A 15833-nucleotide genomic window follows, 5' to 3' on the forward strand; every position below is an offset into this window, starting at 1 on the left:
AGGATGATCTTGATTATCAGGAAATCCCCAAGGAACTTTTTTTTAATCTACCGAGCACTCGTTTATGACAGTTTTCTGTTTTAGCGACACAACAACAGTCAACCCCGTTTCTCACGATGGAATTTCACCGATTCCTCTAAACGTCGATCCCGCAACACACTATCGTATTATGCTGGATGTGGATGACACCCTGCCATCACCACGCATATCCTTGGTACTGTCTCCTCCAGTGCGCGAAAGGTAAACGCCGGCCCTTTTCACGATTGCCCAGGCCTCTACACAGACAGAGTCTGTGGAATCGGCCACCAAAGCCTGGGTGAATCCACTTTTTTCAACCCCTACTTCCTCATCAAAGGGAGAACTCCATTTTAAATCGAGAGCAACACAAGCTCATTAATGGTATCAACAGCACCGCTGAGTTGATCAGAAGAACTATTACTACAAGGGCGATAGCCGGTGACACAGCAACCACAATTGGTGCCACAGTCACCGCAAACTTTTCAACCAGTGCCACAACCACCACAACCGGTGCCACAGTCATCAACCCAGCCTCCACATAGCTCTACTTGGGCTGACAAGGTTGACGCTGAACAATCGGGACGCTCAATGCCCAAAATGGTAAGTACAAAATGGGCATACTCTGACCGAATTTGCGACCCCGCCCATCGCTCCCAACCACTCAACTACCCCCCGCCTCTGATGCCAACACCCGTGTCACAGCCCATGAACATCCACCAATCGAGGTCTGGAGTACCCACAGTTCCTCCACCTCGACCTCAGCCACCCTTTCCTCAACCTCCTCCTTATGGTCGGCCTACCTTGACTGACAACTATCCCTCGCCAAGGAGACGCCCAGGGCTACGACGCACGAGAATTACCCCGTACACTCATTGCCAATTCAGGCCTCACAGTCGCCTGCTTAGTATACGACCAGCCCATTAATAGGCTCACAACCCTCGTCCTCAAAATTGCGAGTGAATCCCTTCAGCCTCACACAAGGAGTGTTACACAGAGCACATGGCATGAACTTTAATTTTCAACAGTTCATGAATCCTCTGGGCATCAACACGGACCATGGTGTTCATGACCCAGAAATAATTAACGGAACAGATGGAAAATGAGTATGTCAAAAAGGGACGAAACAAGGACCTCCCCTCTAGAAGTTCTCCACTTCCCCCTAAACCACTCTTTACGGAGAAGAGCGTTGGCATCTCTCAACATTTTTTTTGCCCTAGCCGACCGCCAGAATGACTACCTGAACACAATGTTCGCGAGAGATGTTGCCCCTTAACGTATTTATCAGAAATACGATCTTTTTATCTTCAGTTTCGTTTTTCGCATTCAACGCAAATGGATGTAATTAACCAAAACCACAAAAACAATTGGACCAAAATGCTACACACCAAAAACAACTGTCTTCTTGTCCATCACCACTTCCATTGAACGAATCCTTTGGTCCACATCAATTCTTGCCATCAATACGCGAACACAAAACTCACATCTCCAAGCTAATTGAACTATAGCTATATTATCAACCCGGGTCAAAAATTACTTCTTGTTTTTGCCACACTATGCAAAGACACATCGACCGACACTTGTCCCTATCGAATATCTCCAGTGCGTAGAGGGAGGAGCCACAAAGTGTATGTACGGACAAACTTTTAACTTCCTCTACAGGGGCTGGAGGGTTGACAAGCAGGCTAACAGGGAGCCAACACCAGAGGAAACGCAGATCCTCAACCATCTCTTGGCGTTGCAACCCCCACAGCAACACTGACTTGTACCACCGTGTACTCCCCGCCTGTCCGCCACGAGACAAAGAGTTTCTGGAATTCTTAAGGGACCCTGACAACCGGGCCCCTGACTTTGAATTCCAGTTTTGGACGTAGGCCACAGTCCTGCCACATAGGGCTCACAGTCCCAAAAAACTCTCAGACGCACCGTTCTGAAAACTCAAAAACTTATATTTGTTTTCTTCAATTTTTGTTTTCCATTTTTATATTTTCATTTTTTTTATCATAATTTCAGCCTTTCTTCTTTGCCACCATCGAAGATTAGGATGAGTTTTTTTCTTCTTTTCTAGTCGGAGCTTGCTCAGCAGGTTTTAAACTCAACAAAATTTTAAGGGATTAAGTAGTTCACACAGCAGACAAAAGATGGATTTCCACCAGAAGGTAAGCTGTTAAATCCAATCGAATCAACCCCTGTACCAGATGGAGATAAACAGAAATCTTTTTCTACAACCGACCGAGAATACAGACTACCAGCGATCCTCCAACTGGGAAACAATCCTCACAACAGGACAGTGAGAGACAGTTGGGCACTTTGACAAGACTGATGTTACAGGCCAGCACACCCTAACGCTGACACCTTTACTGACTCCACATTTGAAGTGTACTACTCACGGACGGCACTAGTCAACACTCTACTGACAGAGACTCCCGACGACGGCAAAAGTCACATCTCTACCTTGACAACAACATGATTCACCATCTCAGTACACAACGAGGATGACACATCCAGCATATTTCTGCTACAATTCACAAATTCGGATTTACAACTCTTAACCCCGAATGGATGTAGCGGTAGAAATACTGGATGTAAGCCCCCAGCCAATCAGATACTGAGAAGGCACTATTCTCTTATATATAGCACTAACTTAACTAGCAATAGTCAGTCTGTTAGTTTAGATACACCATTTGTATACTCTTGACTCCGGTGCTGTATTGTATTACCACCGTATTAATCGAAGTCTATCTTCAGTATTTTAGAGAGTCCGTTAATCTTAGAGATAAAGGTAAGCCTACTTCGCGCACAGAAATAAGTAGACCTAACTCTTTATACCGTAAGGCTGTAAAAGGAGCCCACAACGGGTCTGCCTCAATGCTTTAGTGTTTTTTCACATACTTTGATTGATTACGCCTTGCACTTTATTGACTATTAATTCTAATAGATCTCAAATATGCTAACTGTAAATTCAGCTTACACTCTGTAGCAACAAAAAACTGTAATTCTGATGTTTTTAATCTGGATTAAAAGAATCACATAGTAGATTTTACGATTCAAAAATTGGACAACACTTCAGTCTGCCAATTGACAGATATCTGCCAGCAGGGTTCCAAAAAGCATTGGACTACAGTCTCAACGGCATAGGAAATGCAACCTACTTTCATGTGCTTCTTATATGACAACCTCCTTGCAGTTTCTGAAAGTCAACATGAACATTTGAAAAATTGTTTTGATTAACTCTGAAAATTAGACATTAAAAATCTATGAAAAAATTAGACAAAAATTTCTTCTGAAAAAACAAGAAGTTGACTGGATATGATATCAGTTTTTGCCTAGTAGGATTTTGTCCCTTCATTCAACAGTCAAGGGACGAATCTTGATTCATTACTCACAAGACTTGCGAACTTTCCCATTTGTCCACTGCACTAGAGCCGAGCTTTTTGTCCACCGAGCCATTCGCAAGACAGTTCTTGACAGCGAAAAGGAATTACGATGCAATGAGTAATAATTATTTTAAAAAATTGATCGTGCGATCTGTTAATCAAACTCTCCATAAAATTCGATATTCTCAAAAGCTACCCGGGTCGAGGTTTGATCTAAAAATAATGTAAGATTAGTGGAGAACAGCGGTGAAAAAAAAACTTTTTTTCACCGCAAAGCGCCCTCATCTTTAGCGTTGAATGCGGTGAAAGCGGTGAATTTCTTATGATTTGCGGCTTTTAGCTTAAAAATTTTTTTCAACGCATTCATCGCATTGAGGGCAAATCTTTTTACTCAAATATACTGCAAATCTTACATCTTTTAGCAATTTTTAGCGGTGACTCCTCGACCCGGGTATTCATAAACAGTAAATGTAATCTATTTTTTTCATAGAATCGGAGTTTGATGTTAATTTTCCTGTAAAAATTGACTATTAGTGAGTTGATTTAACATTTTTATGTCTTCGCGGTTCGCTTAACATTCAACATGTCATACGTTTCTGTCAATCTTGCTTTATTTCTGAAGTCAGTCTCTTAGTTTTGCCTCTTGCATTTAATCGCGCAAATTAATTTTAAATTTATTAATTTGATTTTTCATTAGCGAATAATCTATCGGAATTTGCGCAAGCGCACTCGCTAAGCAGAAGCGTATACCTTTGTTTTGTTGTACGACAACTGCAATAGCAGGCATTTGGAAAAATCAATGCTTCTAAAGCTGAAACTAATTCGCATTTTTTTCTCGTATTTGCCGAGCTGAAACATTTTTGACCAATAACAATCTTAATCGTATTAGTGAATTGAAAATTTGCGCTCATTCAGATAATCCTCACAATGGTTAATCAAAATTCATTAAAAAATAAAAAAGATTAGCCAGATTTTACACTTTTACTGCTGTTCTGGCCCCGAAATGACAAAAATTTTTATGAAGCATTTCTGAAGTTTTGCAATCAGTTTATTTTGACAGCTTTTATAGTTTTAAATCATAGTCAGTGCAACAGTATCAATTTTTCATAAATTTCTTTCCAAATTAAATTGATATTGTTCCTAACTTACATCAGTTGAATAGCAAATCTCCATGGGCTATAGTCTGTACGGCAATAGTGTATGATATATCCCTCCCACACCATTTTCAACTCCCAGACTTAACGCCAAGTCAATTTCAGTACTAGGCAAGTCTAATTTCAAGTGTGATTTTATAACTGATTCAAAACTATGATCATGTCACTTTTTACACTTGGCAAGTCTAAATTCAAGTCCGATTTGAAAATTGGCATTTCTAAATCCAATTCTGATTTAAGACTCGGCAAGTTTAAATTAAAATCTTGGCCCACACTTGGCAAGTCTAAGTCCAAGTCTTGGCAAGTCCAAAATATGTCAGAAAAATACAACAAATAGGTCCGGAGAACGCTAAAATCAGCCGAAAAATGGTCAAAAAGCAATCAAAAATAGATCTTTTTGGGGAAATGCCAAAATCAGTCGAAATATTGTCCAAACCGGCCTATGAGCAAACGGCAAGTTGACCTCTGTTGATGCAAATTTCCTTGTGCTCGTTTGCTAAAAACTCAATAGTTTCACTATGACCCATGAAAAGAGATCACTATATCTATATGAGGTTATCATTGCCTCCTGAACAGACTAAAAATGTGGCACCAAAAGAGCTGGACTTTGGTTGGAATGGCTGCTGTCCTCAGGGCTGAGGCGAGCTATGGGCCCAGCAACATTTGTTATTTTTTGTAGTTTTGGATCAATACTGGACCAAATAAGAAGGCTTTGGGATACCAAGGTCACCCCATTGGCGTATCTTTTTTTAATGATTTTACCCGTGTGGCAATTTTTGACATTAGCGTTATCTATAAAATCAGGAAATGTTGCTTTTTGGCTAACGTTTGGCTTTAAATGGCTGAGAAATCGCTGAAAGCGGCTCAAGAACAGCTCAAAATGTCCCAATTTGGGCCCCTTTGACTTCCCCGTGTTCCATGATGTAAGTTGGTATCAGATGGTAGCAGTATTTAGGGGTCTGAGAAAAGTGCATAAAAATTAATGCATTAAACGGGCACGTGACGTAATTTTTCAGAATTTAATTTTTTTTTCATTCGAAAAATATTGAAAAGCTGGTTTTGACTTGAGAATCAACTTTCAGGTGTTATTCAAGTCTTGGCTAAGACTTGCCAGACTTGTAAGACTTGTATTTACACTTGCCCGGTACTGGGAAACGAATTAACACTTGGATTTCAGTTGTTTTGAGAAACTGATAGATTTAATGGAGCAGATGACAGTTAGGCAGTTGGAGTGAGGGTTCAATTTAATGAACAAGGTTGGTTTAACAGGGTTCTTTATGTAAGAAAACGAGGTACTGGGATGAAATTATTTTGAGAGCAGGAAGGTGAATTTGATTTGAAAGTAGTGCGAAATATGTTGAAACTGTCGAGAGAGTTGAGGGAACGTTACCTGCACATTATTCAGAGGAACTCAGCCTTTTATCTGGAACGATCAGATTTAAGTTTTAGAACTGCAACTTAGCACACCTAGAGATTTCTTGGAGATTGCTTGCTTCAAAGAGAACATACACTGGTGAATGCACACCTTTGTGAGGGTTTAACATTGCAAATTCTCATACTTTCACTTTTTCCTAGGTTAACTTTGCCACTGTAGATAACGACGAGTTCAACTTCTACGCCAGATCATGAATTTTGATCTTTCAGATCGAATTTGCTCTTTTGAGCAAAGAACGCTCTGAGAAGCAGCAGAGGAGTATAGTTAGTCCTATAAAGTTGTAACGTTCGAAAAACTTTACAGGCACAATGCAAATGATCAACAACCAAGTGCTGATATCTGCTTGTTATAAATTTGAACTTTGACCTTTGAAACGTTCAATAGCGTTGCAACTTTATGGGACTATCTATAGCTCTGCAAACTTGCACAGTTTCTATTGCCAATTCAATTAGTTTTTTCGTAGCCATTAACTCAGCTATAAATTTTTAAATCACCAAAATCGTGATTACGCATTTTAAAACAATTAAATTGTCCTGATTAAGTATACTCTGCCAGAATGAAACTTTTTTCAGAAGCTAAGAAATAATTCAACCTCTAATTGAAGGATATGGAATGCAATTTTTTAATTATCAACTATACTTTAATATACCTGTTCTGATGGTGTTGGAAAAAGCTTTCGGACTGCTTTGTTCTGTTTGGCCCGACAAATGCTCGCAAATTTGTTTCCGATAAACCGAGAAAGTGAAGTTCGTAAATCTTTCCAGAGAAACAATTGTAGTCCTTCGAGTAGGATTGTCCGGATCATCTGAAAAACAAATCTTGTCAGTTCTATCTGGCTTGTACAATTACAAGATAGGATCTTGACACAGGTGAAAAATCCACAGAATTCAAGAACAGCTATCTCGTAAGAATTCCACAAACTCATACAAAGTGATATTGCAGGATTTATGTTTCCTTAGTAAGAAAACTTGCAAGTTTTCCTCCACGAGAGAGAAAATTTTTGCTCATTTGCAGCATTCTCAAGCAAAAATTTTTTATAACATTTTTTTGATCAACTGATTTTTGTGGCATACATTTGTAATGGATAAAGTCTGTTGAAAGGGTTTCAACAGTTTGAGGCAAAAATAGTCTTTTAAAGGCATGTTCCAGCTAATTTTTGGCTTTTAACAGTTTCTTATCAGCATTTTTGTAATTTTGTTAGCGAAACACTTTTGATCTCAAAGTAGAGTCAATCATGCCTCTATTAAGAAAGAAAGATTTAATTTGTCCGATGTTAATAATAAACAAAACAATATGTAAACATAGTACTTTAAGAGACCCGGAGGGGACAGGCATCGGGACAAGCGGTCCGCTAATTCCTGCCTTTCAAATAAATAAACCACTTATTATATCTAAATATCCAAAAATTTCAAAAATAAAAAAAAATTTTGGATAATGGGTTAATTCCAGTGCTTCTGTTAAGTATGATTCCATACTATTTTATCATGCCAAAATCGCCAGCCACCAGTGTTCTTACACTACAATGCATTGCTTTTAGCGTTCAATTAAATTTTCGAAAAAATTTTTTCTAAATTCTTTTGGCTATTTTGCACTCAAAAATTCTACAAAATTTGCCATATCGTTTTTCTATTGACGCTAGAGGGGTCATTTTTTCCACAGAAAAGCCATCTTTATCTGGGTACTCCTTTAGCATGCAAGATAAAGGAAAAGAAAATTGCCAGCTTAAATGATGAATATATGTTTCACTAATTCTTGATTATTGAGTAGATAGAAGTCTTTTAATTTATGACAAAGTAGGCTAATTTTATTTGGTTGTATTTCCTGTTAAGCTTTCAAACAAGTTTTGCTCGGCAAGCACCTTGTACAGCTTAGCAGCTCTATATCTCACTGAGCGTTTTTCAATTTTACTTGCACAAAACGGTTCATTCAAAAGTCAGAAAGCATCACTTCTAGTAATTTTTGGTTCTCCAAAGACAAATTGGTCATTCGAAAACATTTCAGAATTCAATTGGTTTAAACTCTTAGAACAAATTTCAAAAGCTGATAGCTGTGGAGTTCATAGACCGTAGAAATTTTATTCGAAACAAATATATCTTTGCTGTGACGAACACGTTTGCGAAAAGATATGAAATTTAAAGTTCCATCTGAAGAAGATGTATTTTCGATACAGAGGAATAGGATATATATCCATACAAAATACCATATTGGTGATAAAATTAATATTAGTTTTTTAATATTGTATTAACTGCTTCCTAGGATCATAGTGTCTCAACTTAGATATAATCCCGCACAGTTTCCCGAGTCTCTTTTTAACATAATCGACATGTGAAACAAAAGACAGTTTATTTTCCAAACGTATATCAAGATGTATACGCACAGGTTTAGAAGAATTTGAAGAGTTATTAAGAGTTTAGCTATTTCCAGAAGCACTATTTCCTATGTTCGTTTGCACAGTTTTCGTAATATTCAAACCCAATTTATAGGAAATCTGCCAATTGCTTACATGGTTTAAATCTTTTTGCATTTCATTTTGCGTAAAATCTATGGAGCAAATATTTGTGTCATCAGCAAAAAATTTAATTTCGCTAGCTTTGCAGCATGATGGTAGATCAGTAAAACAGATAAAAAATAACAAAGGTCCTAAATTTGATCCTTGAGAGACCCCGCAGTTTACTGGTAGCCAGGAGACTTTAATTCGACACTTTGGTATCTCTTAGTTAGGTATGACTGAAACCACGCATGTGTTCACCCTAGGAGTTTAATTTAGATAAAAAATTCTGTGATATATTGTGTCAAATGCCTTTTTGAGGTCCAAAAACAAACTTATAGTTGTGTCGTTTTTTTGGCTCGCTCGAATTTTTATGATTAGATGAATTAAAGCATCAATGGTACTGTGTTTTTTGCGGAAAACAAAATGCCCCTTTGTTAACAAACTGAACTTCTCAAAGAAATGGTATAATTTACTGAACATCACTCATTCAGAAATTTTGCTCCAGATCACTAATAAAGATATCGGTCTATAGTTCCTTTCATCAGTTTTATCACCTTCTTTATGGAGAGGTTACACTTTTGCTTTTTTAAATTCAAGTGGGGATTTTCCTCTCTTGGATGATAGATTGATTAAATACGTCAACAACGGTGCTACAATTTGAGCTGTCGTTTTCAACAACACATTGCAAATTTCATCCAGCCCAGATTATGTTTTATTATGCAAGCTATATACAATTTCAATCACCGCACTTTCATCAGTCTCAATTTGATTCCAAAAACTCATCAAAAACTTCAAACAACATAAGTTTGTTTGTGCGGAGCTTATTTTAAATTACTGCTACACTGAAATTGTATTTTTTTATAGTATAGCAGAAACTTCTTTGTCAAATTTAGCGTCATTTTCGCGAATTATGGTAAGAGCTGACCTTATTTGAATCATAACGCTGCAACAATTGGTAGATTGAAGATATATATTGATTGTAGACATGAACAAGATAACTTCTGGTTTCATCTTTGTCTTTTAACTATGTTTCTGTTCGACATAATATTGCAGGTGGAGACTCAAGACTTAAAATCAGTGCTTCTAGATAATCAAAGTTCTTGCTTAAGGATCTAACATTTACATGCATTACAGAAACAGATGAAATCAAAATTTTAGTTTTGTGTTGCCAAACTCCGAAGATCATCATCATCATCTTCTAGTCAATGGTGCTGCCTAAAGCGGTGTCTGTTGAAGTCCTGGTCCTCCATTAGGCATCTCAGTAACCAATTGAAGCGGTTGGTTGTTAATAGTAGTATCCATGTAATGAATCGGTGGTTTCATAAAGGAAATTTTGCAATCACCAGACATTTTTAAGTTCAGACGGATCATTTTCGAGATCAATCGCCTTATAGGCATAATTTTCCAGTTGTTTTGTTATTGACTTTATGTTACGTTCCCGAATTTCCTTTTTGAGTTCATTATCAGTAGGCGCGAGGCACTCTTCTATAATTATCGGCTTGTTCATTGTATTACGAGTTCCTTGTAACAATGACTTTTTCTCCAAGCAAGGTCTCGATGTCTCTGGCCTTGTTAAACGGATGGCAAGCTGCAATATCTTTTCCGGTTACATTGATTTGCATAACATAGTTTAGAAAGTTCAGGATGTTTGACCGTACTCGGTTCAACTTCAACATTGGAGAATATCAAGCAAGTTTTACGTGAATACCTCTCAAGCAGGAGTGTTCGCTCTTCAAGTTCATTCATTCGGTTTCTTTGCGTTGTAACAGTGAAGTTAGTCCGATTGCTTTTTCGTTCTAGCTCATCTCTTCGCTTGGTTTGTTTATCAATAGTATCTTGGATACCCTTGATGATCCTTTGCACTTCTGGTAATATTGTCAGCAAGTGCTTTGGTGTGCCTTCATTGGCGTTTTGTTGAATGTCCACAGCATCATCAGAAGACATCTGAAACTATTTAATAAGTTTATCACAACAATTAGGCTACAATTAGGCAACAATAAGAAAAGCTGACTTGGTTTTTGCTTTTTCTAATGGAATGGTTTTCCCTCAAGATGCTGCATCAGGTGTTAGCACATTTAGTTTTCACAATTATATATGAATTCCTACGGTCTTTTCATTTAGTTAGTTAATTTGGTTTTTCAGTTGCTCTTGTTTGCATGTATCAGTTGACTACATTTTGATGCTGTTTTGTTTTTTCATGATGACAGGAAATCTTGTTGTGGCGTTTTTAGAAGAATTTTCGAATAAAAGACTCTTATCTTGAAATGATAGCATCTTAAAAAATCCACAAGCTCTCCTTCGATTTCTATTTTTGCTGTTGATACGAAAATGGAATAGTTTGGCAAAATATTTTAGCCATTCTTTTTTTTGCTTTATATTTAATTGCGATAACTCAACAATCTTGATCCGGCCATCTTTATAGCAACCTCACTCTTTCTTAATGAAACAACCATCGACTCTGGTTTTTTAACAGCCAAAAAATGTTCGTTCTTTGTTTAGGTCAGTAGTGTCTTGAATATGGGGCAAAATTCAACTTTGAGTTGATTCCACAATTCTCCCGCTGTTATTATCGATAGTTTTGTTGGAGAGCATTGGAAGCAAAATTTGCTGTTTGAAAAAGCGAACCGTTCCTTTTTGACTGCTAAACGACATAAAGATAAGAGAGAAACAAGAGTGGTTTTGCGTTCAGGCAAAATGACTGATAATGAGCGGAAAAAATGTGAAAAACAAACTATGTGAGCAAAAAATTTTTGTTCGCTTACGGCCTTTTCAAAGCAGTTTCTTTTGTATAAGGCCAGTTCTCTTGATGAAATGCATTGACTATTTTGAACAAATAGTGCTAAGTACCCGTATTAACATTATCAACATGTTATCAACACAGAATCAGTGGCAGAAAATGTTTCTCATGGATTTTGAATAAGATTTTAGTTTGTTTTGGATAATTTTAACATAAAAAATTACCAAAAACTTGATGCAGTTAATTTGCTGATTTTCAACCTACTTCAAACTTTTTTGGCCAAGCCTCTGCCAATTAGACCGTTCAGGTCAAGTGTGGTTGATTCTGATGACAAATTGAACTTGATTTACAATTTTTCTCAAAGTTTTTGTAATTTCTCTACGCTGTTTCTTTCATTTTTTCATTAGTTCTTTTCCTACTCTTGTTTTGTTCCGCTGTGATTTCTAGAAGGTCTACTCACAAATTCAGTTTGTTAGTAAGAGTGAAAGACAAATTGTAACATTGTTTAGGCGTGTAGTTTGCCAAATTGTAATTTTAAATACTTGTTTATAATTAGGAGTTTTTTAATGTTTTCAATCAGTTAATTATTTGGTTCATATTCTAGTCTGATCCACCGCAAAAGAACTTTTTCAAGCAAATTATAGCGTTATCGGATTCCATGGAATAATCTCATTTGGAAAGTTGGGACAATGTGGTTTTGAGAGTAGAAAAACTGTTCAGATTTCAGATTTTTGAAAGTCATAAGACGCTAATTTTCAGTGGTGCAGGTGTTAAGTTTTCCATTTCAAAGCTTTCCAAATATTTTTGATTTTACTTTAACTGCTTATGCACCTTTAGAAAAAAAGTAATGCAAAAATGTAGCAAAAATTAATGCAAATATTAAACAAGGCGGCTCGTTAATGTGCGTTCACACATGATGTTCCGACCCAAGTTCATCTACATTTTTGATTTCATTGTCAACCAAATGAAGAGATAACAGAAAAAGATGTTTGAAATAAAAAAAAATATTGTTACAAAACCTAACAACAAATTGAATTACATAATGCCATGCCTCATTACAGCGCTCACGAGATTTGCCATTGAAAACAGTACGAGAAAAAAACATCAAACAACAAAATAAGCAAAAACAAAAACTTCACGGCGGAAACCCAATAACTAAAGCACCTAGCATCAACGTCAAAAGGCAATCAGAAATAACTTTACCTACACAAATTTAGTTTTTCCTAATTATACAGCAGATAGATGTTTTTCCTAATGAGACTAGGTAACCATTCGACTAAGACAAGACAAAAATTAGGTTAAAATCAAATAACATTTTTTAAACCAAAAAACTTCAAACTTCTAAAAAAAAGCTTTAGCTTATAACAAAATAATTCAAGATAAACTTCCTGAAAAGTCGTTATAAAAACCAATGGGACCTGTTGTTGGTTAGACTAAGCCATATAAATGGACTAGAGACGCAGAAAATCGCAAACAAATTACGAACAATTTGCAAAAACACAAATTATTGAAGCCATTAAAATCATAATCTATTATCTGTACATTAGTAATTTTTATACAATTTTTTTTACTAATTCAGCTAAAATTATACTGAAAGAATAATAAAGTTCATTTAGGCAACATTTGACAACCATTGGGATCTTTTATTACCTGAATGTGCTAAAAGAAGAGAAAAAGAAACACAAATAGACCACCCAAAAAAATTTTATGAAAACGCGTCTTGTCCACCAAACAAAACATCTTTCAAAAATCTTCGATTTCATAAACTTTAGGACTATTTGGTATAAACTGCATTCTTCGGGTAACATCATACACTTAATCGGCAATTACGAGCTTGTGAGTCCGGTCAGCATATTACGGCTACCTAAATAATAAAAAAAGACAAAAACAGCAAATTCAAAAAAAATTAAGCAAGAAAAGTGTCAAAGTTAATGGATATGAATTTTTCTGTAACAATTTCTCTATTTTCAATTAATTTTGTAACAGCAATGGGATTGTTTCAAATTGAACCGAAGAACAACAAATTTAAACAAATTTAATAATACCACGAAGTTTTTAGATAACCACTAGTGTCAAAGCATTAAATTTAATGGCTTTCAATGGAAACAATTAAAGATGCTAATTTCTTCTTTGAATGGATGAAAATGATATTTTTTAATCATAGGTCGTCGATAAGTAATCAAAATAAGTCGTGTGGCAATGAAAAATATATTAAGACCGGCGAAATTTTTGAGAAAAACCATGGTATCAACGTCATAAAATTCAGTAGCTTTTAACGGAAGCCATTAAAAACTCTAAGTTTTGCCAACATTTGACAAAAAGGAAGTTTGTTCTTCAAAAGTTACCAAGACGATATTACAACAGGTCATTGACTATGAAAACAACAACAAAAAAAGGCAAACTCAAAAAAAAACAGTAGAGAAGTGCGAAAAGAAATGATCGAAGCCACTTAAACCATAAGCTGTTGTCTGAAGTTTTTTCTACGGTCCATTTAACATCTTTTCTAAGCCAATGGGAAATATGAATATCAGGATAGTGGGATAAGATTTCAAAAGGAACCAAAATTAGGGGAAAAAAATATACAAGAAATAAAAAATTAGGAAAACTCGTGCATCGATGTCAAGAAACCAACAGATAGACGATAAAAAACTAACTAGATAAATCTTTTTGAAATAGAAACAAAGGATTTCTGTCATTACTGAGACTGACTTACAGCTCACGAAAATAGAATTAAGATTGAATGAAGGTAAATGTTTTAAAGACTAAACAGCCATTAAATTCAATAGCTTTCAACGGATATCAAAAAGTAAGCTCACTTAATCCATAATGTGAAAAAACACATTCTTTTGGTTGCTTAGCTAATCAATAAGACATAACAATATGGCTTCTGATTACTAAAAAAAAAACAACAAATACAGCCAAAACCAAAAAATCTCGCAGAAAAGTGCAAGAACAAACTGTCGAAGCCGTTTAAACCCGAATTATTTCTTTAAAAACTTTAATTATGATCCATTGAGCTTCTTTTCTAAGCCAAGGGAGCCATTAACAACTTGGACAACAGGATAAGATCTCAAAAGGAACCAATAAAACGAAATATTCAAAAATTAAAAATAAAATTGAAATCTTGTGGCATTGAAGTCATATAACCAATAGTTGGAAGATGAAACCGCCAACTAGATAAACTTTTCTTTAAGTAGAAAAAAAGTTGTTCTCTCATTATTGAGACTTACTTACAGTTCACGAAAATAAGCTTAGGGTCGATTTATTTCCAAAAAAATTAAAAAAAAATTTTTAAAGGCTTAACAGAATTTAAATTCAATAGCTTTCAATGCAATTCAATAAATACGCTCAGTTATGCCCCAATGTGAGGACAACGATGTTTTTTATGTATAGGTAATCAATACGACATCACAAAGGTCTTATGACTGTGAAAAAAAAACACAGGCAAAAACACAAAATTCTGTAGAAAAGTGCGAGAAAGTATTGAAGAGCCATTTAAATCATAAATTTTTTTTTGAAGACTTTATCTATGCTCCGTTGAACGTCTCCACTAAAGGAACGAGAGGCATCAACATTAGAATAACGTGATATAATTTCAAAGGGAACCAGTAAAACGAAATGCCCAAAAGTTAAAAAAAATGAAATCTTGTGGCATTGTAGTCATACAACCAATAGCAAGAAGACGAAAACGTGAACGAGTTTATATCTGGTTGTAGTAGGAAGGAGGGGTCCTGTCTTTACTGAGACTGACTTACAGTTGACAAATATAAGTTTATGATTAGTTATTAGCGAAAAGAGATTTCGAAATTTTTTCTCGAAGACTTAACAGCCATTAGCTATCCACTCAGAGCACTAGATAGGTTCACTTAATGCTCATTACAAAACTTTTTGCATTTTTAATACCATAGGGCTCAATTAATGCCATAGGATTCCAAAAACTTAGTAAAACCTCAAAGAAAATTAAAATTTCTTTTAAAATTACAAAAACTGAGACACGAATTCAAAAAAGTTATGTGCGAGTCCTTAACAACGAATTGGCTGATCATTGGGCTTCATTTGTTTGTAAATGAGGTTTGTCATTAACGGAACCTCGATATGAAAAGAAGTGACTAGTCTCTTGATGACTTGAAAAAAAAAATACGCAAAATTTTCTAAAGAAAAAATGGTCTCAATTAGAATTCGACTTTCTTTATAGTAAACTACCCTATGAGACCAGAACTGGTCTTTTTACTGCCTTTCGTCTATTAGGAACAAAGAATTGATATATTTTGTGAAGTGAAATGCAGTTTTCAATTGAAATTTTCATAGAAAAAATGTTAATTCAACAAAAATTACTGTAAAGTCGAACAAAAGTGAACCGAATATCCCGTGTTCACATGAAATTTAAACCTCGATAACTCCTCGAAAAAAAATTAAATTAAAAAAAATCTTTTTAATTTCGGATCTACGCTGGATGAGCTTTTTAATGATACCACTCGCATTTCTCTACTTCTCTACGAAGAATATATCGATCGGCCAAAATTGTCTGAACAAGAAACCCCGTTTGAGTATATAGTTCCTTCCCCCACAAGTGGGGTCGGAACAATAAGCCATAACAAAAACTCAAAAAAAATTAGCAACAGCT

General features: G+C 35.7%; 2 protein-coding genes across 2 annotated transcripts in view; both read right to left on the bottom strand.

Moving 5' to 3' along the window:
* Positions 1–10452, bottom strand: part of LOC142344588 (soma ferritin-like) — a 145024-nt gene extending 134572 nt beyond the window's left edge. Inside the window, exon 1 of the mRNA XM_075396378.1 lies at positions 10423–10452. The gene's annotated coding sequence lies outside the window, so the exon portion shown is untranslated. The remainder of the gene's footprint in view (positions 1–10422) is intronic.
* The window catches only part of LOC142344986 (uncharacterized), a 130962-nt gene that overhangs the window by 74818 nt on the left and 40311 nt on the right, over positions 1–15833 (bottom strand). The window contains exon 5 of the mRNA XM_075397069.1: positions 6631–6786. Within this exon, the coding sequence (XP_075253184.1) occupies positions 6631–6786 (156 nt within the window). The remainder of the gene's footprint in view (positions 1–6630; positions 6787–15833) is intronic.

This window comes from Convolutriloba macropyga, chromosome 8 (assembly GCF_964194025.1).
Source record: "Convolutriloba macropyga chromosome 8, txConMacr16.3, whole genome shotgun sequence".
Taxonomy (NCBI): Eukaryota; Metazoa; Xenacoelomorpha; order Acoela; family Convolutidae; genus Convolutriloba; species Convolutriloba macropyga.